Source organism: Theobroma umbraticum, unplaced genomic scaffold (assembly GCF_002168275.2).
Source record: "Theobroma umbraticum cultivar Fairchild unplaced genomic scaffold, ASM216827v3 scaffold_56.0, whole genome shotgun sequence".
NCBI lineage: Eukaryota > Viridiplantae > Streptophyta > Magnoliopsida > Malvales > Malvaceae > Theobroma > Theobroma umbraticum.
In genome coordinates, this window is record NW_018397256.1 from 5881268 (window position 1) to 5901165 (window position 19898).

At 33.7% G+C, this 19898-nt stretch overlaps 2 protein-coding genes across 2 annotated transcripts; both read left to right on the forward strand.

Moving 5' to 3' along the window:
- The first annotated feature begins 110 nt into the window (after positions 1-110).
- On the forward strand, positions 111-4199 carry LOC110410400 (Metal-dependent phosphohydrolase). Its single transcript, XM_021420057.2, has 8 exons — positions 111-673; positions 798-922; positions 1020-1057; positions 1177-1287; positions 1398-1477; positions 1962-1998; positions 2863-2904; positions 3853-4199. The coding sequence occupies exons 1-8, from the start codon at positions 365-367 to the stop codon at positions 3918-3920; spliced, it is 810 nt and encodes a 269-aa protein (XP_021275732.1). The 5' UTR covers positions 111-364; the 3' UTR covers positions 3921-4199.
- A 4157-nt stretch (positions 4200-8356) lies between these two features.
- Positions 8357-18490, forward strand: LOC110411647 (HAD-superfamily hydrolase, subfamily IG, 5'-nucleotidase). Its single transcript, XM_021421896.1, has 14 exons — positions 8357-8628; positions 8724-8757; positions 9015-9221; positions 9331-9467; positions 9571-9720; positions 10165-10266; positions 10851-11015; positions 11170-11280; positions 12153-12250; positions 13274-13397; positions 13539-13628; positions 15425-15469; positions 15909-16229; positions 18109-18490. The coding sequence occupies exons 1-14, from the start codon at positions 8584-8586 to the stop codon at positions 18160-18162; spliced, it is 1683 nt and encodes a 560-aa protein (XP_021277571.1). The 5' UTR covers positions 8357-8583; the 3' UTR covers positions 18163-18490.
- The last annotated feature ends 1408 nt before the right edge of the window (positions 18491-19898 follow it).

Here is a 19898-nt window from a genome sequence, read left to right on the forward strand (position 1 = left end):
ATCACTTTGTCCTAATGTAAGTTTCAGGTACACGTTTTTAGGTTGTCTTTAACAATTGATGATCCTTTTATCAATACTTATTTAATTTTAATTTTAAAATATATAAAAAAATAACGATTTATATCTAGTTCACTGAAAAGTAAAAGAAAATGAAAATATTTCACATCAAAATCTGTGGAGTCCCCAGTCCAAGAAAAAGGAATCGGGACCGTCCATTACCCGTCAGAGCATGACGTGGATGGTCTGTCGAATATACCAATTTTCTTTTTCCCCCTGAAATTTGAGATTGGGCAACCGGCAAAAGAATAATTAATTGAAGAACTTAAAAAGGAGAAAAGATATTAAGAAAATCGAAAAAGAAAAAATGGGGAGTGGGAGCCGAGTGTTGCCCTGTAGAGCCTCCTCGCTGGCATTCCTAGTCCCCTCTTTCACTTCCTCAACTCGACTCAGCTTCAAGTCATTTCTCACCCGCACCTCTCTCTCACCGTCTGCCTCTACACTTCACCCAATGGCTTCGTCATCTTCCTCTTCCGTCACCAATGGTAACAATATCAATCCTCCCGCCCCCTCCTCTTCCAGTGACAGGGCTCCTGCTGCGGCTGCGGCTGCGGCGGCCACTCCTTCCTCTGCTTCCTCTGCTATCGATTTTCTCACTCTCTGCCACCGCCTCAAGGTAAATATTTGATTATTTCGAAAAAGACAACAATTTCTTTTTTCTTTCAAAAAGTTTAGTATCGTTTTATTCCGAATAAAGAAAAATGGTGAATTATTTTGTTTTTAATAAATGAAAATCATAGACGACGAAGAGAGCAGGTTGGGTGCGGAGAGATGTACAGAATCCAGAATCAATAGCTGATCATATGTACCGAATGGGATTAATGGCTTTAATTGCTTCTGATATCTCTGGAATTGATAGAGACAAGTTAGTACTTTTTTGTTCCATATTTTTTCATGAACAAATTTTAGTTGTTGCAGTGGTTAAGATGTTTATCACTTCTTGTTTTAATTTTTATTTTTAGGTGTGTTAAAATGGCAATTGTTCACGATATCGCCGAAGGTTAGAAAAAAATTGTCTCTTTAGCCTAAAAATTTGCATAAATTCAAGTTGATTTTATGTGATTCGAACCAATGACAATTAATGGTCATAATAAATTATTTATTTATCTGTTTGAACAGCCATTGTTGGCGATATTACCCCAGCAGATGGTATTTCTAAGGCTGAGAAGAGTCAAAGAGAGAGGGAAGCCATGGATCATATGTGCAAATTACTTGGTGGAGGGTCAAGAGGTTAGCTAATTGTTCTATCTTTTCACCCTATTGTTTTTGAAGAAAAAAAAATAACTTAATCTTAAAATGATGTATAATTCCACATAAGTTGTCTGCTTAATTGATTGCAGCGAAAGAAATAGAGGAATTATGGATGGAGTATGAAGAAAATTCTTCCTCAGAAGCCAAAATTGTCAAAGATTTTGACAAGGTTTGTAACATATCTGTATTTCTATTTTTTCATGATTTATTTCATTCGAACATATCAAGTGTAAATTGACTTTCTAGTATTCTTGTTGCACTTATATTATGCCCTGGTATAGAAAATCAATGACTTAATAGTATGTTTAGTTACTTGTTTGATACAACAAGCAATGCAATGGATTTGTTTCCAAGGTATGGTTGTAAGTTTTTCTGTTGTCATTTGATAGTCTGCCTATTTATTTTGATGTGTTTATCTCATATTAGTAGATGTGGTGAATTAAATTAATTCACCAATTTGTCCCCGAAATTCAGTTTAGTTCTCTTCCTTTTCAATCAATGTCCTGAACTTATGCAAGCTAGTCTCATTTGAACTAATGTTGGTACAATATCACTGTTAATCTATATATCATATTTTTCAGGTCTGTAGAGTGAATTTTCTAAAGCTGATAAATCCTGTATAATCTGACGTTGGGTTTTCCTGTTACATTCAGGTGGAGATGATACTTCAAGCCTTAGAATATGAAAATGGTAAGGGTTCTTCTTCTTGCTTATTTCTTCATCATTTTGAATTTCATTTGTGTATAAACATCAGTTTTGAAGATCTGATCATAATGTTAAATCACATCATGTGGTTGGTGCACAGTAACATAAATTAGTTTGAATTATATCTCAAGAATGTGCCACAACTTATTAACAATAAGCTTAAAATTGGGGAAAAAGTAAAGAAAGAAAGGAGTGTGGAAAACTGACGGAGGTGCAGGCAGTATAGGGGAAGGGTAGCTTTAATGTGATACTGAAATCTGAAAATTAGATACTCATTGCTGATTTATTTACTAAGATGAGATGAATCAGTTTTTCATGGTGATATTTACTCAATCAGTAGAAATGAACGCTCTCAAATGTTCAGTCTTATACACTGCTGAGTTGACATAAATATCACTACATCTGCTGCTGAGAAGGCTGTATATTATTTATGTTTTTGTTGGCCTTTGCATCTTAGGCTTTTGCGGTCATTTATGTTTGAAAAACAAGTTCAAAGTGCTAAAAATTTTTTAATAGAGATGAGCATTTAAACAGATTTTAAGTTTTCAGTTTTCAACTATCTTGTTTTTATTTTAGTTTATCGTGTTCATGCTTAAATTTCAACTAAGCCCGATATGTGCAAATAGCTGATTTGATTTGCTTATTTGGTGCATTCATTTCGAATGGTGTGGAATGTGTCTGATGTGTTCAGAAAATCAGTCAATATCTTATTCCCTTTCTAAATTATTTATGTTTCAAAATTTTCCCCTTTTTCTTTTCTTGTTATTTTAGCACTAACTGAGCTCTGTAGTCATCAGTCACTGTAATAATGTTACATGGAAACTGAAGTTTCATTCTGGATTTATGCAGAACAAGGGGTGGATTTGGATGAGTTTTTCCAGTCAACTGCTGGTGTGTAATTAAAGCCTTCCCTTATCTTCAATGTGTTGTTTGTTCATTATTATCCATTTTGATAAATTTTAACGCGTTAAAAATGCTAAAAGACCAATTCAGTACTTAATATTGGCCTTCAATTTATCTTGGATTTTTAATTCAGTGCTCTGACTTTTAATAGGTGAGTTTGACCTTCTAAGTCTCAAAATTGGTTCTATCTGGACCAAACTCTAGGGTAGCTAGTTTTGCCATTAACATCTATTAAATCTTGTTTGACATGGCATAATATGATTCACCTTCAAAGTTTTAGTTTGTTAAATGGTGAAAGAAATATGTGGAAGGGAGCTGAGAGCATATTGAATAGACCTTTCTAATGCATAGGGGTTCTAATGACAATGTCATAGCAGCAGTTACAAAACTTTATAAAGAAACGTAAGCTTATAAGTGAACAATCATGCTTCAGAATAGGAGAGGTCAGGAATTATGATGCTCTTTAACTTATAACCTTGCGGAATCACATCACAGTTGGAAGAGTGGTATGCACAAATGGGAGGGAGTTTGTCCCCTTTGGAGGTGATATGCGATTCAGCATAATGATCTTTTCTGTATCAGTTGGAGGAGTGTATATGTATGTACACTATGTAAAAGGTGAAAGAATGGTTCAGGCTCTGCTAATTGCACTTCCTCTGTTGGCGAAACCACTTCGTATTGAAACAAAATTTTAATTTCCTTGCTCTTCTTTCTTTGTGATCTGTCAACCATGAAAACTTTGTTACCTTAGGCAACCTAATAGAATACAATGATCCAATAAACTAGTACTGTTATTACTAAACCAAAACATGCTAAATCATTGTTTTTATTAAACAAATAACCGACTTAGAAGAAAAATATACATTGAGCTTTGTTACATTATTCATGAACAACTTTGATTGCAGTTGCTAATGATGGAAATTAACACATCTGCAGGGAAGTTCCAGACGGATGTAGGCAAAGCTTGGGCCTCAGAAATAGCATCAAGAAGAAAGCAACAATAACTTATACTTGTAAAGCTTGGTCAAATATTTTTGGGCCTTCTGCTAGCTGGTTTTTTTTTCCTTCATCTGATTTGTGGCATGGTTAGTTCCCAAGAGCACATTGTTCAATTTCTAATGCCTCGAACACATGACAAACTAATTTTTTTGTACAATAATCACAGTTGTGGTTTGGCATCTCGTTATTTCCTTTATTTTTTTTTTTTAGTTTCTCTTGTCCTCTTTTCTGTTTACCCTTTCTCTTAAACATTGATTTATATGAAATTTCTTTGAATACTCTAATTTGATCTTCTTTTCTTTTCTTCGTTTTGCTTATATATATATATATATATAAAACCCTGGTTAAAACTTAATTAGTTCTTTTATCATGGGAGAGTTTTAAAAGTATATGTAGAGGGTTCTTTTGGTAAGGAGAGAGGATGTATTGCAATAAATAAAACATAATGCATTAGAAGTGGTAGAGAAAAAGATTAAAGCAGTTTTTTAAGTGCAATTGCTTTAGTGGTAGGTGGTGAGGAGTAAGAAAAGGTGAAGAAAAGCGATAGATTATGATGGATGGAAAGGGTTAAGTAAGATGAATGTTTGGATGAGTATTGAGTGAGCTTTGAAGATAATCTCTGTTTGGGTTTTTAATAATTTCTCTTGTTTTTTAATCTTTAAGGTTTTCATATTTATAGTGAACAATAGCAATTTTTTAGTAGTAGTTGGGAAAATATGTTTAATTATGAAAGAACGTGTTAGCCATGAAAAGCAATTGAAAAAACGACTTATGGGATATTAAGAGAATAATCATGTAGTTGGGTAGTGGGCGTAAGTTTTGGATAATGGAATAGTGACACTTGATAGTGTGTTACGTATATTTTTAAAGAATAAAGAAAAAAGAATAGAGCACATGCATTTCAAAGAAAGGTTAAGAGGAAGTCTTCTTAATTATTTTCATATCTAAGTTACCAAGTTAAGTTCTGTAAAACATCTCAAATGTGAAGATAACTTATAAACTTTTTCACTCGCTTAGAGTTACTTTCACTTTTTCGTATAAATAGTTGTTCAATGCTTGCTTTTAGAAGCTTCTGTACTTGGAATGACCTTGATTTAATTTTTTTGGTAATAGAATACAAATTTGAGAGAGCTTGAGATTTGATTGCCTTAGATTGCACAATCGAAATGTCAAACTTTCAAAGTAAAAGAAGCCACTTTGTTATCCACTTTTAAGTTTGTAAGCCAAGAAGAAATGACAGTTTTTGAATTGCGTACATTAGTGCAAGATAGTATTTCTCCATTAATGGGTAGTTTAAGTCACTCTCATGTAAACATCTACTTAGGTAATACATAGATCATTCTTGCCCCTTCACTTCTTGAATAGGTAGAGCACCGATTAAGTGTAGAATTAAAGTGAGGTATAACATCATTGACTCCTTTTGGATTGGTATAGTTATTGTCTTGGGAGAAGCAAGAATATCTTTGATTTTCTCATAAGCTTCCCAATCTGAAATTCGGTCTTTGATTTTAGACATAAAGGAGTTAATTAGAAAAGGTTTTTTGGGTCCCTTTTATAGTGGTGCTCTCAAATAAGTTATCAATAGCTTTTTGTGAATAAATCCTGTAAGAGAGTGAAGAATTTGCACTATAGTGTTAGCCAGTTTATTGTCAGTGATAAAACAGCTTTTCTATTGATTTATTTTTTGCCCAGATATTGCCCTATACTCCTTCAAAAAATTTTGAATTTTTTCCAAGGATGAACGATTTCTATTAATGAAAATAATTATATCGTTAGCAAAAAAAAAAAATTAATTATATCGTTAGCAAAAAATAGATGACTTACCACCATAAAGCGTCTTGTCTAATAGTGTCAAGAATTATATTTTCCATAAAGCTCATTCGACCCTCTAGACAAGTGCTTTGCTGCTAAGATAAAAAGAAATGGAGATATCGAATCACCTTGCCTTAATCCTCTCTTACATTTAAAATATCCCATTGATTCACTATTAATCAATAAAAAAAACCAGTAATTAGATATACATTTCTGAATCAAACTAATCCAGTGCTCATTAAAGCCAAAATGCCACATCATGGTAAATAAGAAATTCCAATTTAATCGGTCATAAGCCTTCATCATGTCAAGCTTCAAGACAATATTACTTCTTCTAGTTTTCTAATCAATTCTATGGATTAGTTTTTGAGCTACAAGGATATTGTCGCTAATAAGTTTGCCACCCATAAACCCAGTCAAATTTTTGAGATTAATCTAGTCAACAGTTTTACGAGTCAATTTGCTAGAAGTTTGGTAACTATCTTGTTCAATACAATACATAGGCTTATTAAACGAAAATCACTCCAATATGCTAGATTAGAATTTTTTTTAAAAAAAATAAAACAAGAGCTGCAGAAATTACCCATTTCGGCAAGGTGCCGCCATGAAAGAAATCCAAAATAGCTTCCATCAAATCCTTCGAAATTATATTCCAAAACTGTTGATAAAATAAGGATGAAAACCCATTTGGACCTGCAATACTGTTTTTATCAATGTGAAAAACAGCATCTCGAATTTCCTGCAAAGTTGGGTTTGCACATAAGAGAGCATTATCATCATCCGTAACAAGAGAAGGAATTAATGATGCATCAAAATAAGATAAATCACATTCCTTAGCCTTGAGTAGATTTGAGAAAAATTCACCGCTGAATTTTGAATTATTGTCGGGTCCTCGATCATATTTCCTTAATCCTCAGTAATTCTAAAAATATGGTTCTTCACTCGTCTTTTCTTTACCATCATATGAAAGAGTTTTGTATTTCTTTCACCTTCAACAACTCATTTAACAACTCATTTTTGCTGCTAAGGACATGATTAAGCTCGGCAAATGCTAAATGCATATTCTCCTTATTTGTGTTCATCGATCACCTAGCTATAGACTTTCAGCTTCCAACGCCTTTTTTCTCTGCTGCTCTAACATGCTGAAATGTGTCCCTAAAAACTTATTTATTCCACCATTTTAGACCCTACTTCAGGCATTGTTGTCTCCCCCAAAAAGCTACCATACCCCGAATCACGTATAGGCGCCTTCCAACTACTTTCGACAAATTCTACAAGGCCATGATGCCTGATCCAAGCATGTTGAAAACGGAAAGAACATGGTCCTCTCATGACCAAAATTTGAGCATGAAATAAGCAATGGGCAATGGTTAGAGCCATCCCTCGAAAGATGCTGAGCTCGAGTGGTGTCAACATATTCCGCCCATGCATGATGATTATATAAATACCAGGTCAAGCCTCTGAAACATATTTGAGTTAGCCCATGTGAAAGGGCTGCCTCCATTATTTGGAATAGCACCATTAAGACCTTAGCAGACTAGAGATGGCTGAAACACTAGTAGAAAGATTGCTCAACCTTTTCAAACTTCAGTGCAATTAAACTGTGCTTCGCAACCAAGGCTTCGACTCCATCATCAAGATGAACAAGTGTTCAATTTTTTTTACGCTATTTGCAACCTCACCATGTAAGTCTGAGCCTAATATAAGAGATTGTTCCATGACATTGTCGTTGTTTGATCATCAATGAAGACAATGGAATTTGTCACCGATGTGCTTGCTTGCTCCAGAGTCATCTGCGGCAACATCCATAGCTCAGAGCTTAGTGCTCCAAAATCAGATTTCAGATTTATGCATGTTATAAGAAGAAAAATTTTGTATTCTAAAAATTATTATATTAAAAAATATATATATATATTAACATTAATGTCTGATATTACTTCTTTTTATATAATAGATCCATATCTCTCAATAATTTGACCTATCTTTTTAGATCTTTAGAGTTATTACATATTTTGAGCTTTTACTTGTTCATTGCAGAAAATTAAATATTATTTATATTCAAAATTTTAAAAAATTTTTGTTTTCACTTCTCAATAAAATTTTAATAATCCAAAAACTAATTAATATTCTTTTAAACTTTTGAAATTATGGTTGATCTTATAAGTCGTAAACCATTAATAATAACTAGCATAATATAAATGAAATTAAAAAATATCAATAAACAAAAAATAATTAATAATTTTTTTCAAAACCAAATTGTTAATTTCTTACATAAAATTGTTTTAAATTTGTAAATGGCTATTTATTCACTTGTTCTTTCGTATGATTTAATTATATCAAAAACCAAAATTATAAATATTATTCGAAATAGCTTAATTATAATTGAGAAAATTTAATATGATTCAAATGATAGTCTAAACTTTTAATCCAATTCGATTTGATTTCAAAATTAATACTGTAAATCGGAAATAATTCAAAAGCAAAATAATTAGAATATTCTTTAACTCGAAACCAGGCGACCTAATCCCTCGGTTGCCACCTTGAAATCGGTATTATTCGAATGTGTACTGTATTATTCATTATACACAAATAAAAGTAAGTGAGAAATGAGCATGCTACAGAAGAATAAGAAAAAACTGGCTTCAACAAAATAAAAGAAGCGGATACTTTTTATAAAAAAAACAAAAAAAAAAAACGAAAAACAGAAAAGGCGGCTACAAGCCTTCGGCTTGGAATGCTCCCTCGATTTTCGTATTCAATTTTCCCAGACTTTTCACACAACGGAAATTCAGCAGAGAAATAATCTCTCTCTTCCATTTTTCCAATCTAATCGAAAACTCAGCTCAATTTCTTCTCATGGCTTCCTTTCGCAGGCTTCTTCCTCTTTGCTCCTCCCTCAACGTATCTCTCTCTCTCTATTTTTATTTCATATTTGTAACACTAACAATAATAATAATAATAATAAGAATCTCTCTTTACATGTTTCTTTGTTGCAGAGAACGAGCTTTTCTTCTCCTGGAGTTCGAGAAGGTCCTCTTTTTTCTTTTTCCCTCTCTTTTTGTTTTTATTTTGTGGTTTAATTTTCTTAATGTTTTAAATCTGTAAATTTGAACACTAATACTTATGCGCCATTTTTTTTCTTTTCGTTTGTTTTTGTGTTTTAATGTTTTAAACCTTTATATTTGGATTGTAATAATTATGTTTCGTTCTTTTGTGTGTGTGTGTACTTTTTAAGTGTTTACTTAGTAGTGAGTTGTTGAATTATTATTATCGTTATTATTATTTAGGATTAGGAGCAAATGTTCGAGGCTACAGTGGAATTGCATCCTCTGAGGAAACGGTATCAAAGTTTGAGGAAGGACTAAGGCGAGCCGAGGCGGATTTGGTGGTTAAAGATGACATTGACAAGATTCGGAGGGAATTTGATGCTGCCAAACGGAGTTTCCTTAAGATTCCCGAAGCACTCAAGGCAATGCCGAAGACAAATCCTGAAGGTTCAATTATGTTCTCTTCCCTTTTGTTTAATTTTAATCTCTTTTAGAAGAAATGTGATTATTTCATAAGTTTTTAGTGTTCAAAATGTTTTTGGTATGTGTCAACTAGGGATATATGTCAATCGGAGTATTAGACTGGATCTTATTCAAGTATATGGTTTCGACTATGATTTTACGTTGGCACATTACTCTGCTAACTTGCAGAGTTTGATATATGATCTTGCAAAGGAGCATATGGTGAATGAGGTTAGTATTTATGTAATATAATAGTGCAGTTATGTGGTCTATGTTTTTAGTGTGTGGCGTATTGTAGGTCTTGATAGATTGTTTTGTGTTGGATTTCTTGCAGTTTAGGTATCCTGAGGTTTGCATGAGTTTTAAATATGATCCATCTTTTCCCATTAGAGGACTGTACTATGACAAGCAGAATGGGTGTCTCTTGAAGTTGGATTTTTTTGGTTCAATAGAGCCAGATGGGTGCTTCTACGGTCGTCGCCAGGTACTGATTAATAATTTGTAATGACATAGATGTTGTTCCTATTGTACAATGCTTAAAACAGAGTCTGTATTTGCTGTTTAGTATGTGTAGTTTATTGACAAGATAAAGTAGTAATTTATCATTGCGGGCGGCAAAGGGATAGAAAGTGCTGCCCCCCCGTTGTATTACTTAATTGAAGGCCTTTCTAAGAAAAATAAAGAAAAAGGAAAATGTAAGAGAAACCTTCCATGTTTAATGTGGCGCTTTGCTAGTGGAATGGTTTTGGCACCTATTATGGTGTAAGTTTTAATTTACTTAAAACTTGTGAAAGCATTGGTGAGTTCTGTTAATAACCAAAAAAAACAAAAAATCTTTAGCTCTCTCAGTCATGTACGCTTATTTCAGAAATTCATACAGATCTGTATGAAAAGGATTCTGTTTCTAATTTTGCTACTTATAATGCAGCTAGGTGAGAAGGAAATAGAAGAGATATATGGCACAAGACATATTGGCCGTGACCAGGCGCGCGAGCTTGTGGGCTTGATGGACTTTTTCTGCTTCAGTGAGGTTGGTTTATTAGTCATTGCATTGGGAAGTCTAACAAGATTTTCTTTCGAGCATTGACATTATATCCAGCATGGCTGTGGCTTTTGCATACATTTCATAGCTATGTAACACACGTTGTACATGTATGTCTAATATATCATATTGACTTACTCAAATCTTCAAGTCACATCCTATGAATGCTTGTTAAAACATTATGGTGAGCTGGAAATATTTGGGTAAGAGATACTCCAACAAAACACACATCACATGCACGTTATTGCCTCCTAATACCTTTGAGGAACTGTTTTCTTGGTACTTTTGAGTTACTGCTGCTGCTGCTGCGTCTTTTCTTCTTCTTCTTCTTCACTCCCATGTTTGATGAAATAATAGAACAAGCTCCCTTTCCATATATCTGATAAATTCAAAGGTGCCTTTGTTGATTTGTGTAACTACTTGCTCACATAGATAAAGAAAGTACACTTTTTAAGCATGATTCTTATATATGAGACGGTTGGCCCCTTCTTGAACTGTTTGCCTTTTATGAGCTGCACATATTTTGTTCTATTTTGAAGTCTCTGATCATTTTCTTTTCATCATCTTTGTAGGCATGCCTCATTGCTGATATTGTGCAGTATTTCGTTGATGCTAAACTAGAATTCGATGCCTGTTACATATATCAAGATGTCAATCGTGCAATTGAGCATGTTCATCGAAGTGGTTTGGTTCATAGAGGAATTCTTTCTGATCCTCATCGTTATCTAGTAAAAAATGTAAGTTCTAACTATTTGTCTATGCTATGTTATGTGCTTTTGTTATTTTAAAGTTGGCTTGCATTTTACTTTCAAAGAAAGACTATTCTAAAGTTTGATAATGTCATCTGTGAATCAAGGAATACTAACCTGCCATTTGTGGTGTATTTTTCAGGGTCAGCTATTACGCTTTCTTAGGCTGTTAAAGGAGAAAGGGAAGAAACTTTTCTTGCTGACAAACTCACCATATTATTTTGTTGATGGAGGGATGCAGTTTATGTTGGAGGTAGTTCACATTGCAGTTACACATATACCTTCTCATTTTGTAGTTCTTGGAAATCCTAATGGACAATTCAAATATTTTACTGCTTGCAAACCCTTCACATTTCTAGTTCAGTTTCTGAAACAATTTGACATCCTTCAGCCCCCCACCCCCACCCCTCCAATTTGTCATTCATCCCTTTTACTTTCTAAACATAGAGAAGAGATATTTAAAGTCAATATGCTTTAATGTATTCAACAATATCAATTGTGAAATTCTTTGAGTAATGATTGTGTATCATTTCAATGTTGCATTTCAGATGGAATTTTTCTTTGTTGAAGTTGTTATTGTTGGGGGTGTTTTTGTTCTTTTGTTCTTTTTTCCTATTTGCTATATAATATGCAGACAAATCTTTAGGGAATTGCAAAGAGGACCTTTCAAAATACACGATATGTTTAAGTTGACATAACTCTGGTAGATGAATGATGCCACTGCCATTAAGATATGTTGGGAAGAAGACAAGAAATTTAAATACCGGACTCTAAAACATCAGCTCTCTCCCTGCCCCTACACCTACTCCCTGCATATGCATGTAGAAAATAATATTGCAAATGGAAGGTGTTTGAGGTGAATTTCTTTTATCTTCAATAATGTACTTACACTCATGCATGTGTATGGATTGAATTTATAAGGATAGTGACTAATTTGCATATACATAAGTATGTATGTAATATCTGAAAATTTTCACCTTCAAAGTTTGGTGGTCACATTAATCAGTTCGCTATAGTTGTGCACATTTGCTTGTTCATTAGTGTATTCTTGTTGTTCCATTCTTAGTTTCATGCATAGAATTATTGGTAGTGAACTTTCTGAGCTAAGTTTGGTGTGTTTGTTAGGATTCTATGGGTGGCAGAGATTCATGGAGGGAGCTTTTTGATGTTGTAATTGCAAAAGCTAATAAGCCAGAGTTTTACACTTCTGAGCGTCCATTCCGGTTTGACTCTCAAACTTGTTAAAGTTTCTATATATTTGTTTTACATGGATTGTAAAGGGGAAATCTGAAGTGTTTTCCTTGCATTTAAGTTACAAATCAAAACAACCACAGTTTAGACTGGGCTGCTGTCAAGAATCTTGGCAGGTGTTGTTTTAATCAGCTGGTATCCTAGAGAGAAGAATTGCGTGGATAAAACAAAACAGTAAAACATGTCATTTCACTAAGCAAATCTTAGGTGATTGATTTTAATTTTTCCTTTCTGCTACAATGACATGAAAGAGCTAAATTGAGCTACTTTGGCACCCTCTTTAGACTTTTGTTTTAGAGTTCATCTTGAGGAATAACTCATTTGGAAAAAAATGATGAAAAAGAACACCTACTGTGTTGGGAAGGGTTTTGAGAAACTCTTCCTACATGGCATTGGTAATGGTGGGCTTAGTGTTAGAACAAAGGGAAGTTTAGGTTTCATAGTAGTTGAAGAAAGCAGATAGAGAAAATAGAGTTGATTTGATCAAATTATCATGGAAAATATTGGTTTGAGTTGAAGAATTAGTTTGCTAAAAACTTTCTGGCACCATGTAGGGAGGAAAGGAGAAACCAAAATAATGCTCAGTCTGATAGTTGAAAAAAAACATGATTATACAGTTATCAAAAGGGACTCTTAACCCACCAAAACTAGAATACCTAGTAGAGACTAGCTTATAAATAAGTAAACAACCAACAGAAACTTAAAGACAAACCTGAACTCCTAGAATCTTAACAGACAAACTTGTCCAGATAATTTTTAAAATCTAGTATGCAGAGATTCAAAAAATAGATCTGCCCCTGAAGGTGAAAGTTTTCTTAATTGCTGAAGACTATAACTGCAGAAGCAAGATAAGACACTGTGATTTCTTGGCTGCTTTAATTTGTTCTTGCCTTACATTTTATACCTCCCTTGGCATATGTTCTATACTTGATCAAGCAATTGCATGCTATGCTTTATCATATTTCTTGATCAGTCTTCTGGAAATAAAATTGCAGGTGCTATGACACCGAGAAGGACACTCTAGCTTTTACAAAAGTGGATAAATTTCTTCAAAATAAAATATATTACCACGGGTGCCTCAAATCCTTTCTCCAAATTACAAAGTGGAATGGTCCAGAGGTATATCATAGTTTATAATTCATATTTAAAGATCCGGTAGCATTATTTATGATCTTGTACATGTTTGATCAACCATTTGTAACTAGATTACTGTAAGTTCTTGCTGATGGGGGCATTGTGCTGCTCCATTTTCATTTTTAGGTGATATACTTTGGTGATCACCTATTTAGTGACTTAAGAGGCCCTTCAAAGGCTGGTTGGCGGACTGCTGCGATCATCCAGGAACTAGAAGTATGCCTTCTTTCACATTCTTATCCCCTTGTCTTTAAATGCTACTAGTACTCAGGCAGGACTTACTTTCCAAATATGTTTTCTGTTAAGGGTCTTGTGGTTTCCTCTTATGTTTACATATATTGGATGATATACCAGTAGTGAAGGTGATGGAAGGAATTAGAACAGTATCATAATAGCTTAAAATAACTAGTGACATTTATGATTGGCCATTTTTGGGCTGAGTATTGCTTTTGTTTGTATGGTAAGGTTAAGTTGTATCTATATGCATTGTAACATTGTTGACGATAGAAAATTTGGGTACATGTAAGGGTAGTGTTCAGTTCAGCCTAGCCAAGCCAAGCAGAGCAAGAAACTGAAGGTTCAGAAATCTTTAAACTTGATGCTTGCGTTTTTGAAATTTGAGTTTAGCCTATCTCCCCAATCTTGAACGTAGTCCACAGAAAATTATTACTTTTCAAACACATTTATGCTCTTTTATTATTCTTTTGAATCGGCTTTGCTCTGTTCATTATTAAACAAGTTCAGTTGCTTCAAATTTGAGCCTGGTGTCAAGCTGGAAGGGAGTTGTTTTGGTTTCAAAAGCCTACTTCAATAGTTGAATTTTCAGATGACACCAAAAACACCAGCAGCATTTTATTTTTTAAAACAATAAATAAAATCATATATCATATGACATTGTTATATGAGCTAAAAAGTGTAAAGCTTGTGCTTAGTTCATTTAAGTTAATGAGTCTGAGACCATTTTTTAATTTGTTACTAGCAGGGTCAAGCAGATAATTGCTTATGCCTTATTCTTTTCGTTCCATACTTGCATCTGTTTTTTGCCTTTTGCGACATCTTTTCATATTAGAAATCTCAGAATTACCTTTGAGAATAAAACTAATTTAATACTTCCAATGAGGGCAACTGAGTGTAAATTACTATTTAATAACTTTCTACATATTTCCTATCATTTTCTTGCTACAGAAAGTATAAACCACTGTGCTAATTGAGGAATGCAATTTTCATTTAAGGCCATGATCTTATTTTCTGATGTTCTGACTAAAACTTGAACTGACTGTTTAGCAGACAAATCCAAAATGCTAGGCTAGTGATGCAGTTTGGGGGCTTAAGGGGAAGTTGATTAATTCAGTACAGAGGGAAATGAAGAATCAAAATCAAAACAAAAACAAGGGCTTGAGTCAAAACCACAAGGAAAGAGTATCTGATAATAAGATATTTGTAGAAACTCTGGTATGATATATAAGCATAACTGCTTTATTATTGAGATGAACTAACAGATGATTGTAACCACTAAAAACAAAAATTTAAATGGGGAGAGATAGAGAGAGACAAACAGAGGGACAGAGAGATGAAGTAGTACAATAGATACTGCACAACTAACAAGATTATGCATAGGCCAAACATCTCACAAGCTATTCAAGGTCAGCTCTTGATTTCTTTGATACATTGCGGAATGTTCTTTGTTGTGATAAATAGAGGCATGTTTCCATATAGGGGCTAACTGGTCATTCAATAGTAGTAGTGATGGATTTGCACAATGGGAAGGAAAATTGTATAGAAAACATGAGAGGTATGATATGTTAGTGGAAAAGAATAAAAAATTTCGATGATGTTAAGCATTTTTTTCCTTTAAAGCGACTTAGGCTGTAAAGATATTAGAGTTCTATATTTAATATCCTGCTTCACTTTTTGAGGCTTTGAGCTTTATCTTTACCTTTCTGTGCGTTTATCTGCATGTTATAAGACAAACTTTTCATGTCCTCCAGGGTTTTTTTTTTTTTTAATTGCAGAGTGAAATTCGCATGCAAAATGAGGATAGTTATCGATTTGAACAGGTATTTGTTTTTGTCTCTGGGGTATTTGGAACTTATTTTCGCTGCCTAATATTTAATTGATACTGGTGAAAAGGGGTTGGCTGCCTTGTTTAGTTACTAGAGTATGACCCGTGTGCAACACACGGGCCTCTGTGCATTCCCTCTCTTTGCTTCAACGGTAAACTCTGACCTCTTTGCACCCCTTTCTTTCTCTCTCTTTGCTTCAATATCTTTTCTCCTTCACTCTCTCTGCCCTCCACGTATGGGGCTTCCTTTTAAATATGTTATAGATAGATTAAGTAACTTAGAGATTGATTGAGTTGAATGGAGGACAATGTAGAGTACTTGCTTCTCTTTACTATTTTATTATTTGCAGAGTTTTATCTTCGTTGTCTGCAATTGGACAACTCAACAATAGAATTTTTTACTTTATCCTCTTAAAAATCTTCTTTCAATGCAGGCCAAATTTCATATACTACAGGAATTGCTTGGGAGGTTACATGCAACTGTAATCAATAATAAGAGAAGTGAGGCATACAAGTTACTCATGGATGAACTAAATGAAGAGAGGCAGAAAGCGCGCTCCATGATGAAGAGAATGTTCAATAGATCTTTTGGGGCCACCTTCCTCACTGACAAAGGTCAAGAATCTGCTTTTGCATATCACATCCATCAGTATGCCGATGTTTACACTAGTAAACCAGAGAACTTCTTGTTCTATTCACCTGAGACATGGCTCTATGCACCCTTTGATATCAAGATCATGCCTCATCATGTGAAGGTATATCATGACCGTCTCAACTTTCTAATTTGAAATGAATTGAAGATATTTTTTATTACCTTTTTTTTTTTTTGCTTTGACTTACTGTCTGAAAATAAAATATGTACCTGCCTGCTGCCTGCCACTATAACTACAAATAGGTCTGGTTTTATAGAGAATTCCCAGTATTGTTTTGGTGGTTATTTCCATGGCAGCAACATGGGTGTTTTGGTGGTAATGCAGAGATAATTGGTGAGGTACTGGTGGCAGTGTGGTGTTGAAATGGGGAAGTTTATGTCCTTTCTTTTATGGGGCTAATTTGATGTTTGTGCTGTGGAAGGGGTCATGTGGGACAGCTGGGTGATCATGGTTTATTGCAGCTTCTAGATTAGAATTTCTTAAGCAAAAAGAGAAGTTAATCCCCTTTTTTCTAAAAGAATTCAAATCTAAAAGAGATCTCTAATATTCAAAGCACACCAAAGGTTGATTCTTTCACAGAATAAAAAAACCAATAATGCTGGAAATTCTCTAATAAATAGAAAGAATACATATTTGGAGAAAAAAAAAGGAAAGAAGAAGAAAGAAAGATTACATCGATATATGTAGACTCCTAGTATTTCCTACTCCAAAAAACTTACAAACTTGACTTAAAATAACATCTAGGCAAAACCCACATTAGACTCAGAATCTGCTATATGTAGCAAACCAGAAATTTGCAGAAACACCCCTGGAAGTTAATATTTAAAAAATTAAAACACACACACACACACACACACAAGTAATACTACTCTGAATCAAAACATAAATAGAAATGAGAATCTGTACTGTAAGCTTAAAGAAATATAAGTTTACAACTCAGAAATAACCAGTAAACGCTGCTCAAGCTCCCAACTAATATTCTCTTTGCTATACATGTGCTAAATTTGGTTAAAACCAACCTAAGCATAACTTTTAGACACTGTTGGAGGCTGTTTCCAGCATGCTCAATCAAGGTTTACATATGGTGGCAGATATGTGGAGGACTAAGAGTTGGGGTTTACTTGTCATTGGTTATGTTAAGTTTGGGGTACAGCAGATTTGAATCCTGCCTTCTGTTGCTTCTAGAAAATAAGATCTTTCTATGAAAAATAGCTAGCTTTTGGACTGAGAATTGGTTTGGCACTGCTGTCATGGTGGAAAACAAAGAAATCACTACCTTTCATCCTGTGGATATTTCAAATTAAAAAAAAAAATCTAACTGCAAATTTTACAAGAATTTCGGATTTGAATTGGTAAATACAAATGTCCTATGTTTCAAATGTTTATGAAATTTTTCCAAATACCTTATCCCAACAAAGCATAAAAGTCACCATCTACGCCAAATAAATGGACTGTGAGGATTCAAATCATATAATTCTTATGGTAGAGAAAATGTTGGCTTAGACAGTCTGTTTTACAGATCTGCTGGCTTCAGTTTAATTTTTTATGTGTTTTACACATACATGCTTCCATTTAAGCACCTAATAACTGTCAACAGTGCATCATATGGTGCTATCTTGGACCATGTGCATGGATAGTGTTCAAATATTGATATCCTCTTTCTTTTAACAAATGTAAATAGAGAAAAACAGTATCTTTTCTAGAAAAGGTCATTGTAATTACTCTCCCTGATTTCATCTTTATGCATTACTTGCCATAGGTGCACAGGTTGGGCGTACCAAATAAATATTATGCCAATGTTTGCCAGTTGTGAAATGATTTGAACTCAATTATTTCTATTTGATAAATTTATAGACACCTGATAAAGTTGTTCTTCATACAAACATTTTGTGCTATCTTTTGAAATGTTAATATAGTCAACCTATCGTTGCTTGGTCTCTGATGCCGAATTATTATCTTCATCTCCTCTCCTTTGTTTCAGGTTCCATCAAATTTGTTCAAAAAATCAGGAGATGTTACTTCTCAATGCCATTAAGGATGGGACGTTTCTTAAAGTCTCATAATTTTATTCAGCTCCAAATGTGGCAAGGAGGCCATTTGTTGATGTTCCTGTCATGAGGGTGACCATGGTATTATGCTCGTGTTCAGTGATTGGGTGGGAACTGCATGACAAATAATTCTCGTTGCTTGTAAGTAACGGTATATAATGTGCATCATCTTCCTTTCTTTTATATTAATTAAATCCTCAAAATGTTATTTCATTTTAATGAACATCATAAAATAGAATTTGGAGAAATAAGGACCTTTAATTTGGTCCAGATTAAATATATGGAAAAATATGATACATAATGTAACATTGGCTTTGTGGTTGCCTAAATTTACAAAATTGATAAATTTTATTTTGCAGTTTTAATGGAAAAAATTGCATCAAGTAGTGTGAACTGTCTGTTATTTCCGCTTCAAATTTTGTGAGTCTTTGACCTGTCTGTTATGAAGATGAGCAGCAGTTATTGACTGAATTTGCAATGACCTGGTATTGGATTCATTACCGATTCTGTTCCCTAGCTATTTCTTGAGTTACCTTTCTTCGTCAAATTGTTATATTTGAATTTGTAAGCAATATGAGCACTGTAGGCTGCATTAGATCCACTTTTTTTTAAGATGATTGTTAATCCTATCCTAATTCTTCAAGACTGATCCAGCCTAAACTTAGCCCTTCTTTGACCTTCATGGAACATCGATCCCAAGTTGTTTCAACTTTCTAGATAGCAACGCATGTGCTTGCATATCTAATAAATAAAATTTAATTATTATTAGTTTATGTTGTTTGCATTTAGCTTGCCAAAAACGCAAGATAAGAGAAGTTTATTACTAGTTCATTTAATTTCAAAGTGTCAGCTGAATCTGCGCATTCAGAAACTGATTTTCTCTTCCCTTATATATTAATTCAACCATTCGGTTTTTCCTTTCATTTATAATATAATAATTAACGTCAAATTCCCTTATTTTCTCATTTTTCTTTTTTTGGGTCTCATTTCCTTTGTATCTCTTTGTCCAGTCCTTTAGCCGTAATTATTGTTTCCCTCTGGGATTTGGTTTTTATATGACAAGATATGATACAACTTTATGTTGTCCTTAACGTAGAATCATGAGAGAGGTGACTGAAATTTATAGAATGAGAAAGGATTACTTTCTATTGTATAATATAAGGCTCAATAGGTCTTTTGTATGTGGCTATAGTCTATGTTGTCATGATTTGGAATACTTTGTGGTGCGTCTTCACTAAGAAATGGAGTTTCTGTATCAAGGTATTTTGTAATCTATAAACTTATTTCCTTAAACTGTTGTGGCTGTAAACTTATTTCCTCACATCATTGCTATGCCCATTTTTTGATTACTTGGTTGTTGGCTATTATGTGATCTCTGCAAATTGTAAATTGTAGTGTACATAAATTGATGTAAATTTAAATTTAATGTAGATAGGACGAGTACTTAAATTTAAATGATTTAAATAGGATGAACATTTAAATTTAAATACTTTAACCATTTATGTTAAGTTTGAATTGTAGATAAATTAGGTAAAGGGTTAGCATGTCTATTAATATCCCTTGACGTTCATTTGTAAGCACGTCAAATTTGAGATTAAAATTTCATTTCTCACAAATTTATTTCTCTTCTTTCTCTCTTCTCTATGTCCAAGGTTAGCATGACACGTGCTTAAGGTACTCTCCTTTTAACACTTGTACTTATCCGAAGTACTGAGACTCCTTT